The 13,750-nt window shown below is 34.9% G+C and overlaps 1 protein-coding gene across 1 annotated transcript in view; it reads left to right on the top strand.

The window, feature by feature from the left end:
- Positions 1–13,750, top strand: part of WDR49 (WD repeat domain 49) — a 187,867-nt gene that overhangs the window by 107,969 nt on the left and 66,148 nt on the right. Inside the window, 1 exon segment of the mRNA XM_045386671.2 lies at positions 2,826–2,941. Coding sequence (XP_045242606.2) covers positions 2,826–2,941 — 116 coding nt within the window.

Below are 13,750 nucleotides of genomic sequence, written 5' to 3'. Positions count from 1 at the left end.
GAGGAAACTGAAGCCCAAAGAGTTAAGGCAACTTGCTCAAGCTTCCATAGGTGGTTGAGTTTTGGCAGAGTCTAGGAAAATGAAAAATGGAAATGACTCATTCTTCTTTACGGCTACATTATATGCTACTGCATAGACAGTCCTTATTCTGATTGTGCTATTTTCTTACTAGTGAGCAATTACATTGATTCAAATCTTTTGCTTTTTAACAATGCTGCAAGAATAGGCTTGAAAATATGTCATTTTACATATATGAATGTATCTGTGAATGATTTTCTAGAAGCTGAACTTTTAAGCCAAAATTTAAGCCAATTTTTAATCATCTGTGGCATGATTTTCTAGAAGCTAAATTTTTAAAGGGTATAGGCCTTTTAGTAATTATTATTATTTTTTGAGACAGAGTCTTGCTCTGTTGCCCAGGCTGGAGTGCAGTGGGACGATCCTGGCTCACTGCAACTGCTGCCTCTCAGGTTCAAGTGATTCTCCTCTCTTAGCCTCTTGAGTAGCTGAGATTACAGGTGTGCACCACCATGCCCAGCTATTTTTTTTTTTTTTTGAGATGGAGTCTCACTCTATCGCTCAGGCTGGAGTGCAGTGGCACAATCTTAGCTCACTGCAACCTCTGCCTTCTGGGTTCAAGCTATTCTCTTGCCTCAGCCTCTTGAGTAGCTGGGACTACAGGCGCATGCCACCATGCCTGGCAAATTTTTGTTTTTTTAATAGATAAGGGGTTTCACCATATTGGCCAGGCTGGTCTCAAACTCCTGACCTTGTGATCCACCCACCTCAGCCTCCCAAAGTGTTGAGATTACAGGTGTGAGCCACTGTGCCTGGTCCCACCTAATTTTTGTAATTTTAATGGAGACAGGGTTTCACCATGTTGGCCAGGCTGATCTCAAACTCCTGACCTCAGGTGATCCGCCTGCCTCCGCCTCCCAAAGTGCTGCGATTACAGGCATGAGCCACGGTGCCTGGCCTGCATTTTAATTTCGATAGTGCCAATGTGACCTCTGTGCATGATGTGCCAACAAGGTTTCATAGTAGAGCTTAGTTTAAACTGCTACTAATCTAATGAGGCTCTCCTTAAAGTATGCCTATTGGGCTTCAGTTTTCACTCCACTGCCTCAGCAGGTAAACCGGAACCGCTTGCGTCCTCTTGAGGACTGTGTCTAGCACCCACTATCAGCAGGAGGTTTTATTGGTAGAGGATGAGAAATCTAATAAATGATGACTGTTTCAGGTTCTGTATCAGCTGTTTAATCCTCCAAGCATCCCTGAAGAGTAAAGTTCCTGTGTCACAGATGAGGAAGCAGAAGTTTAGACATAGTGAAAACTTCAGGATGTCAACAGATTCCACAGTGGTTTTCTTCATGATTTTGTATTGTGCCTCCATTTAGAATACATATTAACTTACAGTATTTGAAGAACTATTATTGGAATAGATTGATAGAGTTACAAGTAGAGTCTAAAATATGTACAGTCATGAACTGTCGAACAACATTTCAGTTAAGAACAGACTGCATATATGATGGTGGTCCCTTAAGATTATAATACCATATTTCTACTGTACCTTTTCTGTGTTTAGATACACAAATACTTACCATTGTGTACAATCGTTGATAGTATTCAGTACAGTAATACTTACCATTGTGTTACAATTGTTGACAGTATTCAGTACAGTAACATGCTGTACAGCTTTTTAGCCTAGGAGCAATAGACTATACCATATAGTCTGGGTGTGTAGTAGATTGTACCATTTAGGTTTGCATAAGTACACTGTATGATAGTGGCACAATGATAAAATCACCCAATGATGCATTTCTCAGAATGTATCCTGTTATTAAGTGATGCATGACTTTATATAGGAAAAAAAGTCAGTTTCTCCTACCATCACACTGAATACAATACACACCTCTGGTCACCAATATATGTGTAGGGATTTTTCCCATACACCAATTCTGTGGTAGATTTTCCAGAGGACGCCAGTTGGGTGTCCTCCAATTCAATTCTATTCTGACACTAGCTACTTGGAGATAGAGTCAGATCCTATAGGTTGAGGGCTCAGTCCCATAAGTCTGCTTCTTTCTTTAGATGCCAGTCACAAGCATAGGTTGTAACTTGTGATTCTGACTGATGGGCTGTAAATCAGCATTCTTGTGACTCTCTCCTTGGATCCGATTAATTTGCTAGAGTGACTTACAGAACTCGGGGAAACACTTGACTTACATGTATTCATTAATTATAAATGATATTACAAAGGATACAGATGAACAGACAGATGGAAGAGATGCATAATGCAAGGCATGTGGACACAGCTCTTCCATACTGGGCTTTTCACCCACCAGCAACCTCCACATATGTTCAGCTGTCTAGAATCTCTTCAACTCCCATACTTTTGGGTTTTTATGGAGGCTTCATTACACAGGCATGATTGATTCCATCACTGACCACTGGAGATGAGCTCAACTTTAAACTCCTCTCTGCTCCCTAGGGGTTTTGGGGTGGGGCTTGGTGTTTCTTGAGACCGGCCCCCACTCTGAAGCTATTTAGGGGATCCCCAGCCTGGAATCATATCATTAGCATACTAAATACTATCTTATCATTAGAGAGAGTCTGAGGGCTTTAAAAGTTATTGTGCTGAGAAATGGGGATGAAGACCAAGTAGATATTTCACAATATTACTAGAGTAATATAGTGGCAAAATTCAATGATGAGTTGATTTTCTTTAATGATTACATATCCTGAATGAATTAATCCTAGTTCAGAATATAAACACAAAAGTTTACCTTCCTGTCTCAAAGGTGGTTTTAATTTTTCTCTTAAAGATATGGGACTTCCATGGATATTGTCACCATACACTGAATGTTGGGCAAGATGGAGCTGTGGATATTTCACAAATCCTCATTCTTAAGAAGACAATACTGGTTACAGGCTGGGAGAGGTATGATTATGCTTCATGGAAAACTATAGGAAGGTAAAAAGGAGAATGTTTTATTTTAATCAAAATCTAAAAGAAGAAAGAACATAAAAATCTTGGTTGACTGTGTGTCATTAAAACTTGCCGGTGACCTAGGTGAGTGATACCCTAGTTGGAATTGACTGAATGCTTAGTGAATAAAATATTAGAAGATTGCATAGCTTGGGTGGCTTTGAGAATTGTTAGAAGGTTTTCTTCTGGCTTTGGAAATTTCTTCTGGCTTTGGAAATTTTTCTTTCTTTAACCATTTCAGGTGGGGATGTATTACCACTTCCTAGGTTCCAAAAGTTTCCCAAATTTTATGGTCAATAAATTCTTAACTTGTAAATTACATTCCTTCAACTGTAAAGGAAACTCATTACTTCTTTTCTCCTGACTTATTTTCAATTGCAACACAAGAAGGAACTAGCCAACTGAGTCCTGTGATAGCTCCTCCTTTCTATCAGTGCAGAAAAGGGCTTTTCAAAAGGCACTTACTCTTCTCGAGGAGCATTACATCCATTTCATTACAAGGAAAATTACTTCTGTTTCCTTTTCTTTCTGACAGAACTAAGGATCATAAACAGTTCTGTGGCACTGTATAAGCAGTAGGAAAATTAAAGTGTGATATGTTTTGAAAATATATTGTCCATTAATTCATCAGTTTAGAAAATATTGCTCTAATAGGTAATCATCCAATGTTATTCACTATAGAATTATGACCTTAATGCTTTGAAGCTAGGATTACATCAGACTTTATACCTAGAAAACCAGCAGTATATATATATGGGGATTTTTATCAATCACAGGGAAGAGTTTTTTCTAATGCAAATGTGCAAATACAGACCAGCAAACATAGTGCCACACGCTACCTTATTTTTAGGAGTAATTTGACAATAAGAAAGTAAGTATAGCCAGATTATTCTACTTGATATTAAGAACTAATTCAATCATCCTCATCCATGAAGGACAAGACTTCTTCACATCTCGGAAAGGATTCATGATCCATTATCAACCCACAACCACTCCACAGTCTATGATCTAATGATCTCTATAATTAGAAAATAGCAGTGAATAAGTTTAGCTCTCTACCATGTGTGATGTCCAGCTGATTCAATTTAAGTTTTAAACATAACAAAAAGGAATTTTAAAAAATAATCAAGTCAAAACTTGGCAATGCCATTTCCTTAATTTATTTTTAGATATCCATAGTTAGGAATTAGCATCAACTGTAAGTTTTTTTGATTGCTTACAAGGGAAAATTGGAAAGATTAGATGTAGAGTCACCTAAAAGTGTTTTAAAGGAACATCTATTATTCTATCTATGTTGGTGGGTGGTCACTTTCTATAATTTGTGGAAGAAGCTTTGGAAAAACTGGGATGAGAGTAGGAAAAATTACCACTTTTTCCATCTTCTTTCATCTTTTCCATTATCCTCAAGGTTGTCAGGACTTGGATACCTTAGTTGAAATTGAAAATTGAATTAATACATTCTGTTATATTATTTCACTTTTATATTGGTGAATTTAAAAATTATATATTCTAAGTCAGAGGCTTTATGTTAAGATAGATTTTACAGGATCTAAGACAGGATTCTTTTTACCAGGAGGCATGTAACAAAAGAGGCAACAGGGCAGGAACTGTTCAGTTGTAGTTAGAGGAGGATGGACCATTAAGCCAACTCCTTAATAGTTTAGTGATTAGAGAAGAAATAACTAGAAGATTGACAGCCGTCTTATTAAGCTTTCTTCAATGCATTGTTTTAGAGTCTATTAGGTTAAGTTGTAACTTTTACTTCAGATTTTATTCAAATTCAGAGATTGGTTCAAGAATTATGTGCAGGATGGAATGGTAATTACATTTTTGAGTAAAGTACTTAAATAAGCCATCCGATTTATTTTATTTACAGTGCTGTGTAGCATTAGCCACTTTATGCACATTAGCTAATTTAATCCTTAGCATCATCTTGGAAGGTAGGCAATATTTTATAGATACCTCAAATGTCTGTCTTCAGGTCTTATCTCTCTAAGCTCAGTTACCCATTTGCTTGCTGTATGTGTCTGACTGCAATCTCAAATTCAACATGTTCTCAACTGAAATAATTATTTATCTCCTTTCCAAAACTTGCTATTTCTCTTTTATTTGGAACTTCAATTAATTGCCAGAGACCAAGACATCCACTCTGCTTCTCTCTCTTTGCACACAACAAAGAAATCACTAAGTCATATCTATTTTATGCCCTAAATATTTCTTAAACCTGCTCCTATAAATTGTACTATGGTATTAGTATAATTCGAGCATAATTTCCACTTTGATGAATGCCACAGCCTTCTAACTTGTCCTTTGTCTTCCTAATGCCCACCTCTCACTTCTTAAATAGATTCTGCTCGCTTTAGCTACAGTGATTTCTTTCTCCAATGAATTCTATGTTATGTCCTTGCTTAAAACCTTTCAGAGTGTCTACAAAATAAATCTAAGCTCCCTCTGACCTGGATCTATTCTTTTATTTTCTAGTTTCATTTTCTCCCATTTTCTGTATATTCTAAACTCTATCAAATAGCAGCTTCCTTAGGGTGTTCGCATACAAACCATACTGTTTTACACCCTTATGCCTTTATTCTCTCATCTAGAAATCCCTGTCAAACTTTGCTCATTTGGCTAACATTTATTCCTATTTGAAGACTCGTTCAGATATCTTCTCCACCAGGACATTTCTCTTAACTCTCAGTATAGAAGACAAAATGTCCCCATTTTGTCTTTGTGCTCTCTAGTTTCTTGTATTTTCTTTAATAGGGATATTTGTGTATGTGTGCATTCCTGGAGCTTACTAGAAACTTGGTGATATTCGTTGAGTGACTTAATAAATGTTAGTTGAATAGACAGGGAAACTAGGGATTAGAGAGATTAATTACTCACAATCACATTCCTAGTGAGAGGCAAGCAGCATAGATATTAAAATCTATTATATTCTCTCTTCACAATGAATCAGAAGTCTAAGTATTAGCAACCCCTTTTTACAAGGAAGGCTACCGAGGCTTGAAGAGGTTGGGTAGCTCAGCCAAGGTGACAAACTTAGTAGGTCGCTGAGTTAGAATTCTGTGCCAAAGTCAGTACTCTTTCTACCACTCCTGGGTAGGACTGATTGCAAATGGAGTCATCACACCATGAGACAGCAATTATATATTTTAAAATAAATGATTAATTGAGCATTTTTCATTTTAATTGAAGCTAATGAATCAGTACATATGAAGAAACACACACACACAAAACACGTGTTAGCAACTTAACAACAACTCAGATATATAGCTTGCTCTCTTTTTTCCCTTTCCTTCCCATATATATTTTTAAATTGCACTAGGTTGAAAGCCCTGAGTTAGAAACTACAGAAGGCTGAATGTAAAGAATCACGATTCCTGTTTCAAACGCATCCACTTTTTTATGGATGGCAGGTCAATACATACAAGGCAGGATATGGTAAATATGAATGTTTGGGCCTAAGCAAAATGAACTAGAGAGCACATGTTAGCTATTTAGGAATACAGTCATTCATATCTAGAGAATTTTTCTGTCAGTAAAAAGAAGTCCCAAATTTAGAACCGTAGAAATGTGTTTCTCATTATTTTCAGCAAAATATACTTAGAACTAAGTTGTGAGTTGGCATAGAGTCAATTCAAAAATACCTGGTTGAATCTGTGGCCATATTTATGTTGCTAAAATTAAATGGCTAGATTATCAGTTAAGTTTGCATTTGTTCAAAGTAGGCATATAATATGTATAGTTCTAGTAAAATTAAATAAATACTCTTAAGAATTTAAGATTTTATCCTGCCTCCAAAATCTATGATTTTATAATATATTTAAAGCTCTCTAAAAAAAAAAAAAATACCTCTTAGTTCCCCCCATTTTAATTTTCTCTTTTCTGTAAAGGAGAAATCTCTGTAGTTTTCCCTCCAACTTTATCCAGGTATAATTGACAAATAAAAATTGTATATATTTACAGTACACAGGTAATGTCTTGATACTTGTATACATTTTGAAATCATTAAATCAAGCTAACATATCTGTCACCTTATATATTTATTGCTTTCTTTTGTGAGAAATTTGTTTATGAAGATTTTATCTCCTTAAAAGTCTAGACATACATACTAAAAAGAGAACCTTTCATATAATTTTAAATGATTCTGAAGATTTTATTTATACTAGCATCCTTCACAGAGCACTGTAGAAAGTAGGAACTCAATAAATAGCTATTGATATAATTTGATTTTTAAAAGTATTTTTAAGTGAAACGAGACTAAAGATTTGAAGTTACTCAAAAATAAAACTTATATATCACAAGATATTACATTCTTAATAATTGCCTTACTAAGAAACTATAACTCTATATGACTCAATTGGTTTCCATTATTAGGATAAGAATCAGCATGGAATATTCCAAAGTTGTAATTTATTTTAGAATAACCATATTGGAGGGAAAGAGGGGGCAGGTATTTTTGAAATTCACAAATAATTCTTACATATAATTTATACTTATTCTAGTATTCAAAATTTGACTTTACAAATTTTAGGAAAATTGGAAAATGACTAAAAATAAGCTGATTTATATCAAATGAATTCTCTGCCTTTGAGATACCCTTTTTAAGTCTAAAAAGCAATGAATTGAAAAACAGGCATTAAAAAGACATGACAATAGGACTAACAACAATTAACTTCTGAGGGAACAAGTAGTTAATTGAATTTTTGTGTTCTCTCCATGACAATTTTTACATGATAAGTTTGGGTTAAAAAGTTATTTGCCTAGCTCATTCATCCTAGAAAAAAGATGGTTTTAAACATTTTTCTTTTTGTATTTTTTTTTTTTTTTGCACTTGACAGGTAAACTAATTTTGTTCTCACAGACTTGGTCGTCATATCAAAATTCGAAATTAGAGACGTGATTCATTTTCACAAGATGATACAATCATTCAGTAGCAGTACTTGTGATACTCTCAGGGTGGCAAATGTGGAGTGTGTACTGGAACTAGTAAACTCCTTCAATGCCAGAAAAAGAAGTCTCTCAGACTCCTAAAATGGCCTTAAAATTGGCTCATTCTGAACTTTAATTTTACTTGGCAAAAGTATAAACTTAAAAACCGTTATCTTTGAAATAGAAAAAGTAAGAGCTGCAGTGTAGATTCTTAAATTATTTTAAGGACAACTGTCATTTCAAATGAAAGTTTCAGGTTCGGTTTCAAGGGGAAAGTGGTAGCTAACTAGTTTTTCAACATTTTGACACACAAGGTCAAATATCAGAAAGACTATTTTTTATGGATTTTGTGCTTTTGGGTGTTATTCTCTGACTATACCTAGTATGTCAATTTGATATGAATATCTTGGCAAAAAGACATTAGACATTGAATTTTGCTTGAGAGATAATGCAAAATATGTAAGATTGACCTTCTATCTCCCATTGCCACCTCACTGTCTCCCTCCTCAAAGGGTAATCTCTTCAACCAAATTTACCAGGAGGAAAAGGGAAAATCAAAAATACATACACATAAAGCTACTATGAGATTAAACTGCAATTTCAGAACTTCAAGTTACCTTGTGTTACCTTATCTTGTGAAGCCTTATTAATAATATTAAAATAATATAGCTATTAATATTACATTTATTTATTTATTTGTTTGTTTTTTATTTTTATTTCAATAGTTTTACGGGAACAGGTGGTGTTTGGTTGCATGGAAAATTTATTCAGTGGTGATTTCTGAGATTTTGGCGTACCCATCACCCAAGCAGTGTTCACTGTTTCCAGTGTGCAGTCTTTTATTCCTCACTCCCCTTCCCCCCTTCCCCGCAAGTACCCAAAGTCCATTATATCGTTCTTATGCCCTTGCATCCTGATAGCTTACCTTCCACTTATAAGTGAGAACATACAATGTTTGATTTTTGCATTCCTGAGTTACTTCACTTAGAATAATGGTCTCTAACTCCATCCTGGTTGCTATGAATGTCATTATTTCAGTAGTATTCCAGGGTGAATATATATATATCCACATTTTCTTTATCCACTTATTGATTGATGGACATTTGGGCTGGTTCCATATTTTTGCAGTCATTAATTGTGCTACTGTAAACATGCATGTGCATGTGTCTTTTTCATATAATGACTTCTTTTTGTCTGGGGAGATACCTGATAGTGAGGTTGCTGGATCAAATTGTAGATCTAGTTTTAGTTCTTTAAGAAGTCTTCATACTGTTTTCCATAGTGTAGTTCTAGTTTACGTTCCCACCAGCAGTTTAAAAGTGTTGCCTTTTCACCACGTCCATGCCAACATGTATTATATTTTGCTTTTTATTATGGCCATTCTTGCAGAAGTAAGGCGGTATCTCATTGCGGTTTTGATTTGCATTTGCCTGATAATTAGTGATGTTGAGCATTTTTTCATGTTCGTTGGCCATCTGTATATGTTCTTTTAAAAATTTTCTGTTTATGTCCTTTGCCTACATTTGGTGGGATTATTTGTAATTGTTGTTTTTTTTCTTGGTGATTTGTTTGAGTTCTTGCAGATTCTGGATATTAGTTCTTTGTTGAAAGCATAGTTTGCAAAGATTTTCTCCCACTCTATGGATTGTCTGTTTACTCTGCTGATAATGTCTTTTGTTGTGCAGAAGCATTTTAGTTTAATTGGGTCCCATCTATTTTTTGCTTTTGTTGCATTTGATTTTGGGTTCTTGGTTATCAACTCTTTGCCTAAGTCAATGTCTACACAAGTTTTTCCTATGTTCTTCTAGAATTTGTGTGGTTTCAGGTCTTAGATTTAAGTCTTTGATCCATCTTGCCTTGGTTTTTCTGTAAGGTAAGAAAGAGGCAAGGATCCAGCTTCATTCTACATGTGGCTTGCCAATTATCCTAGCACCATTTGTTGAGTAGGATGTCCTTTATCTACTTTATGCTTTTGTTTGCTTTGTCAAAGATCAGTTGACTTTAAGTATTTGGTTTTATTTCTGGGTTCTCTATTTTTGTCCCACTGGTCTATGGGCCTTTTTGTGCCTATGTCCCACCAGTCTATGTCCCACTGGTCTATGTACCATCCTGTTTTGGTAGCTATAGCCTTGTAGTATAGGTTGAAATCAAGTAACGTGATGCTTCCAGATTTGTTCTTTTTGTTTAGTCTTAATTTGTCTGTATGGACTACTTTTAGGTTCCATGTGAATTTTAGGATTGTTTATTCTAATTCTGTGAAGAATGATGATGGTATTTTGATGGGAATTGCTTGAATTTGTAGATTGCTTTTGGTAGTATGATCATTTTTGTAATATTGATTCTATTTGTCCATGAGCATGGGATGTGTTTCCATTTGTTTGTGTCAGGTATGATTTCTTTCAGCAGTGTTTTATAGTTTTCTTTGTAGAGATCTTTCACCTCCTTGGTCAGGTATATTTCTAAGTACTTTATTTACTTTTTTTTTTTTTGCAGTTGTTGTAAAAAGGGTTGAGCTCTTGATTTGATTATCAGCTTGGTGGTTGTTGGTGTATAGCAGTGCTACCAATTTGTATACATTGATTTTGTATCCTGAAGCTTTACTGAATTCATTTATCTGATCTAGGAGCATTTGAAGGAGTCATTAGGGTTTTCTAGAGGAGTCATTAGGGTTCTCTAGGTATACAATCATATCATTGGCAAACAGCAACAGTTTGACTTCCTCTTTACTGATTTGGATGCCCTTTATTTCTTTCTCTTGTCTGATTGCTCTGGTAGATCTTCCAGTACTATGTTGAATAGACATGGTGAAAGAGGACATTTTTGTCTTGTTTCAGTTCTCAGGGTTAACGCTTTCAACTTTTCCCCATTCAATATAATGTTGGCTGTGGGTTTGCCATAGGTGGCTTTTATTACTTTGAAGTATGTTCCTTTGATGCAGGTTTTGCTGAGGATTTTAATCGTAAAGAGATGCTGGATTTTGTCAAATGTCTTTTCTGCATCTATTGAGATAATCGTGTGATATTTGTTTTAAATTCTGTTTATGTGATATATTACATTTATTAACTTGTGTATGTTAAACCATTTCTGCATCCCTGGTATGAAACTCACTTGATCATGTTGGATTATCTTTATGAAATGCTGTTGGATTTAGTTGGCAAGTATTTTGTTCAGGATTTTCGCATCTATGTTCATCGGGGTTATTGGTCTGTAGTTTCCTTTTTTTGTTATATCCTTTCCTGTTCTTGGTATCAGGGTGATACTGGCTTCATAGAATGATGTAGGGAGGATATCCTCTTTCTCTATCTTTTGGAATAGTTTCAGTAAGATTGGTACCAATTATTCTTTGAATATCTGATAGAATTCAGCTGTGAATTCATCCAGTCCTGGACTTTTTTTTTGTTGGCAACGTTTTTATTACTGTCTTAATCTCACTACTTGTTATTGGTCTGTTCAGAGTTTGTATTTCTTCCCAATTTAATCAAGGAGGGTTGTGTATTTCCAGAAATGCGTCCAAATCCTCTAGATTTTAAAATCAGTACATACAATAGGGAAAGACTGACACACTGATATTAGTAAGACACCACAGGAATAAAGGACATGCTACAGTTTCTGCAACTTGTCTTAATGCAAGTAAACTCCCAAACTGGGGCTCAGCCTGAGAGCATTCTTGGCTTTGCACAGGAAATAATTTGCGTCCAAATCCTCTAGATGTGTAAAGGTGTTCATAGTAACCTTGAATGATCTTTCATGTTTCTGTGGTATCAGTTGTAATATCTCCCATTTCATTTGTAATTGAGCTTATATGGATCTTCTCTCTTCTTTTCTTGGTTAATCTCACTAATGGTCTACCAATTTTGTTTACCTTTTCAAAGAAACAGCTTTATGTTTCATTTATCTTTTGCATTTTTTTGTTGTTTCCTTTTCATTTATTTTTCTGTGATCTTTGTTATATTTTTTCTTCTGCTGGGTTTGGGTTTGATTTTTTCTTGTTTCTCTAGTTCCTTGATGTATGACCTCATATTGTCTATTTGTGTTCTTTCAGACTTTTTGATATAGGTATTTATATGAACTTTCCTCTTAGCACCACTTTTGCTGTATCCCAGAGGTTTTAAAAATTTGTGTCACTATTATTGTTCAGTTCAAAGAATTTTTAAAGTTCCATCTTGATTTCATTGTTGACCCAAAGATCATTGAGGAGCAGATTACTTAATTTTCATGTATTTGTATAGTTTTCAGGGTTCCTTTTGGAGCTAATTTCCAATTTTATTCCACTGTAGTTTGAGAGGGTACTTGATATAATTTCAACTTTCTAAAATTTATTGATATAATTTCCATTTTATAAAATTTATTGAAACCTGTTTTGTCACCTATCATATGTTGTATCTTGGAGGATGTTCCATGTGCTGATGAAAAGGATGTATATTCTACAGTTGTTGGGTAGGATGCTCTGTAAATATCTGTTGAGCCCATTTGTTCTAGGGTATGGTTTAATCCGATATTTCTTTGTTGACTTTCTGTCTTGGACAACCTGTTTATTAGTGTCAGTGCAGTATTGAAGTCCCCCACTGTTACTGTGTTGCCATCTATCTCATTTCTTATGTCTAGTAATAATTGTTTCATAAATTTGGGGGCTCTCATGTTGGATGCATATGTATTTAGGATTGTGATATTTTCCTGTTGGATTGTTTTTCTAATCATTATATAATGTTCTTGTTTGTCTTTTCTAACTGTTGTTGCTTCAAAGTCTGTTTTGTCTGATATAAGAATAGCTACTCCTGCTTGCTTTTCATGTCCATTTGCATGGAATATCTTTTTCCACTCCTTTACCTTAAGTTTATGAGTCCTTATATGTTAGGTGAGTCTCTTGCAGATAGCAGATACTTGATTGGTGGATTTTCATCCATTCTGGCATTCTGTATCTTTTAAGCAGAGCATTTAGGCCATTTACATTCAATGGTTAGTATTGAGATGTGAGGTACTGTTTTATTCATTGAGCTAGGTTTTGCCTGAATACATTGTTTTTTTTCCCACTGTGTTATTTTTTTCACAGGCTCTGTGAGATTTGTGCTTTAAGGAGGTTCTACTTTGGTGAATTTTGAGGTTTTGTTTCAAGATTTAGAACTCCTTCTAGCATTTCTTATAGTCCTGGCTTGGTAGTTGTTAACTCTCAGTATTTTTTGGTCTGAAAAAGACTTTCTCCTTCATTTATGAAGCTTAGTTTTGCTGGATACAAAATTCTTGGCTGGCAATTACTTTGTTTGAGGAGGCTAAAGATAGGACTCCAATCCCTTCTGGCTTGTAGGGTTTCTGCTGAGAAATCTACTGTTTATCTGACAGGTTTTCCTTTATAGATTAGCTCATGCTTTTGCTTCATAGGCCTCAAGATTCTTTCCTTTGTTTGACTTTAGATAACCTGATGATTATGTGCCTGGGCGGTGATCTTTTTGTGATGAATTTCCCAGGTGTTCTTTGAGCTTCTTGTATTTGAATGTCTAGATCTCTAGAAAGGTCATGAAAGTTTTCCTCAATTATTCCCTCTAAGCAGTTTTCTAAACTTTTAGATTTCTATTCTTCCTCAGGACCACCAATTATTCTTAGGTTTGTCCATTTAACATAATCTCAAATTTTTTGGAGGCTTTGTTCATTTTTAAAAAATTATTTTTTGTTTTTCTGATTGGGTTGATTTGAAATCCTTGTCTTTGAGTTCTGAAGTTCTTTCTTCTACTTGTCTGATTCTATTGTTGAAACTTACCAGTGCATTTTGTATATCTTTAAGTGTGTCTTTCATTTTCAGAAGTTGTGATTGTTTTTTTCTTTATGGTATCTATT

Source organism: Macaca fascicularis, chromosome 2, assembly GCF_037993035.2.
Source record: "Macaca fascicularis isolate 582-1 chromosome 2, T2T-MFA8v1.1".
Taxonomy (NCBI): Eukaryota; Metazoa; Chordata; class Mammalia; order Primates; family Cercopithecidae; genus Macaca; species Macaca fascicularis.
Note: the sequence above shows the minus strand (reverse complement) of the source record. Positions and strands in the feature narration are given on the sequence as shown.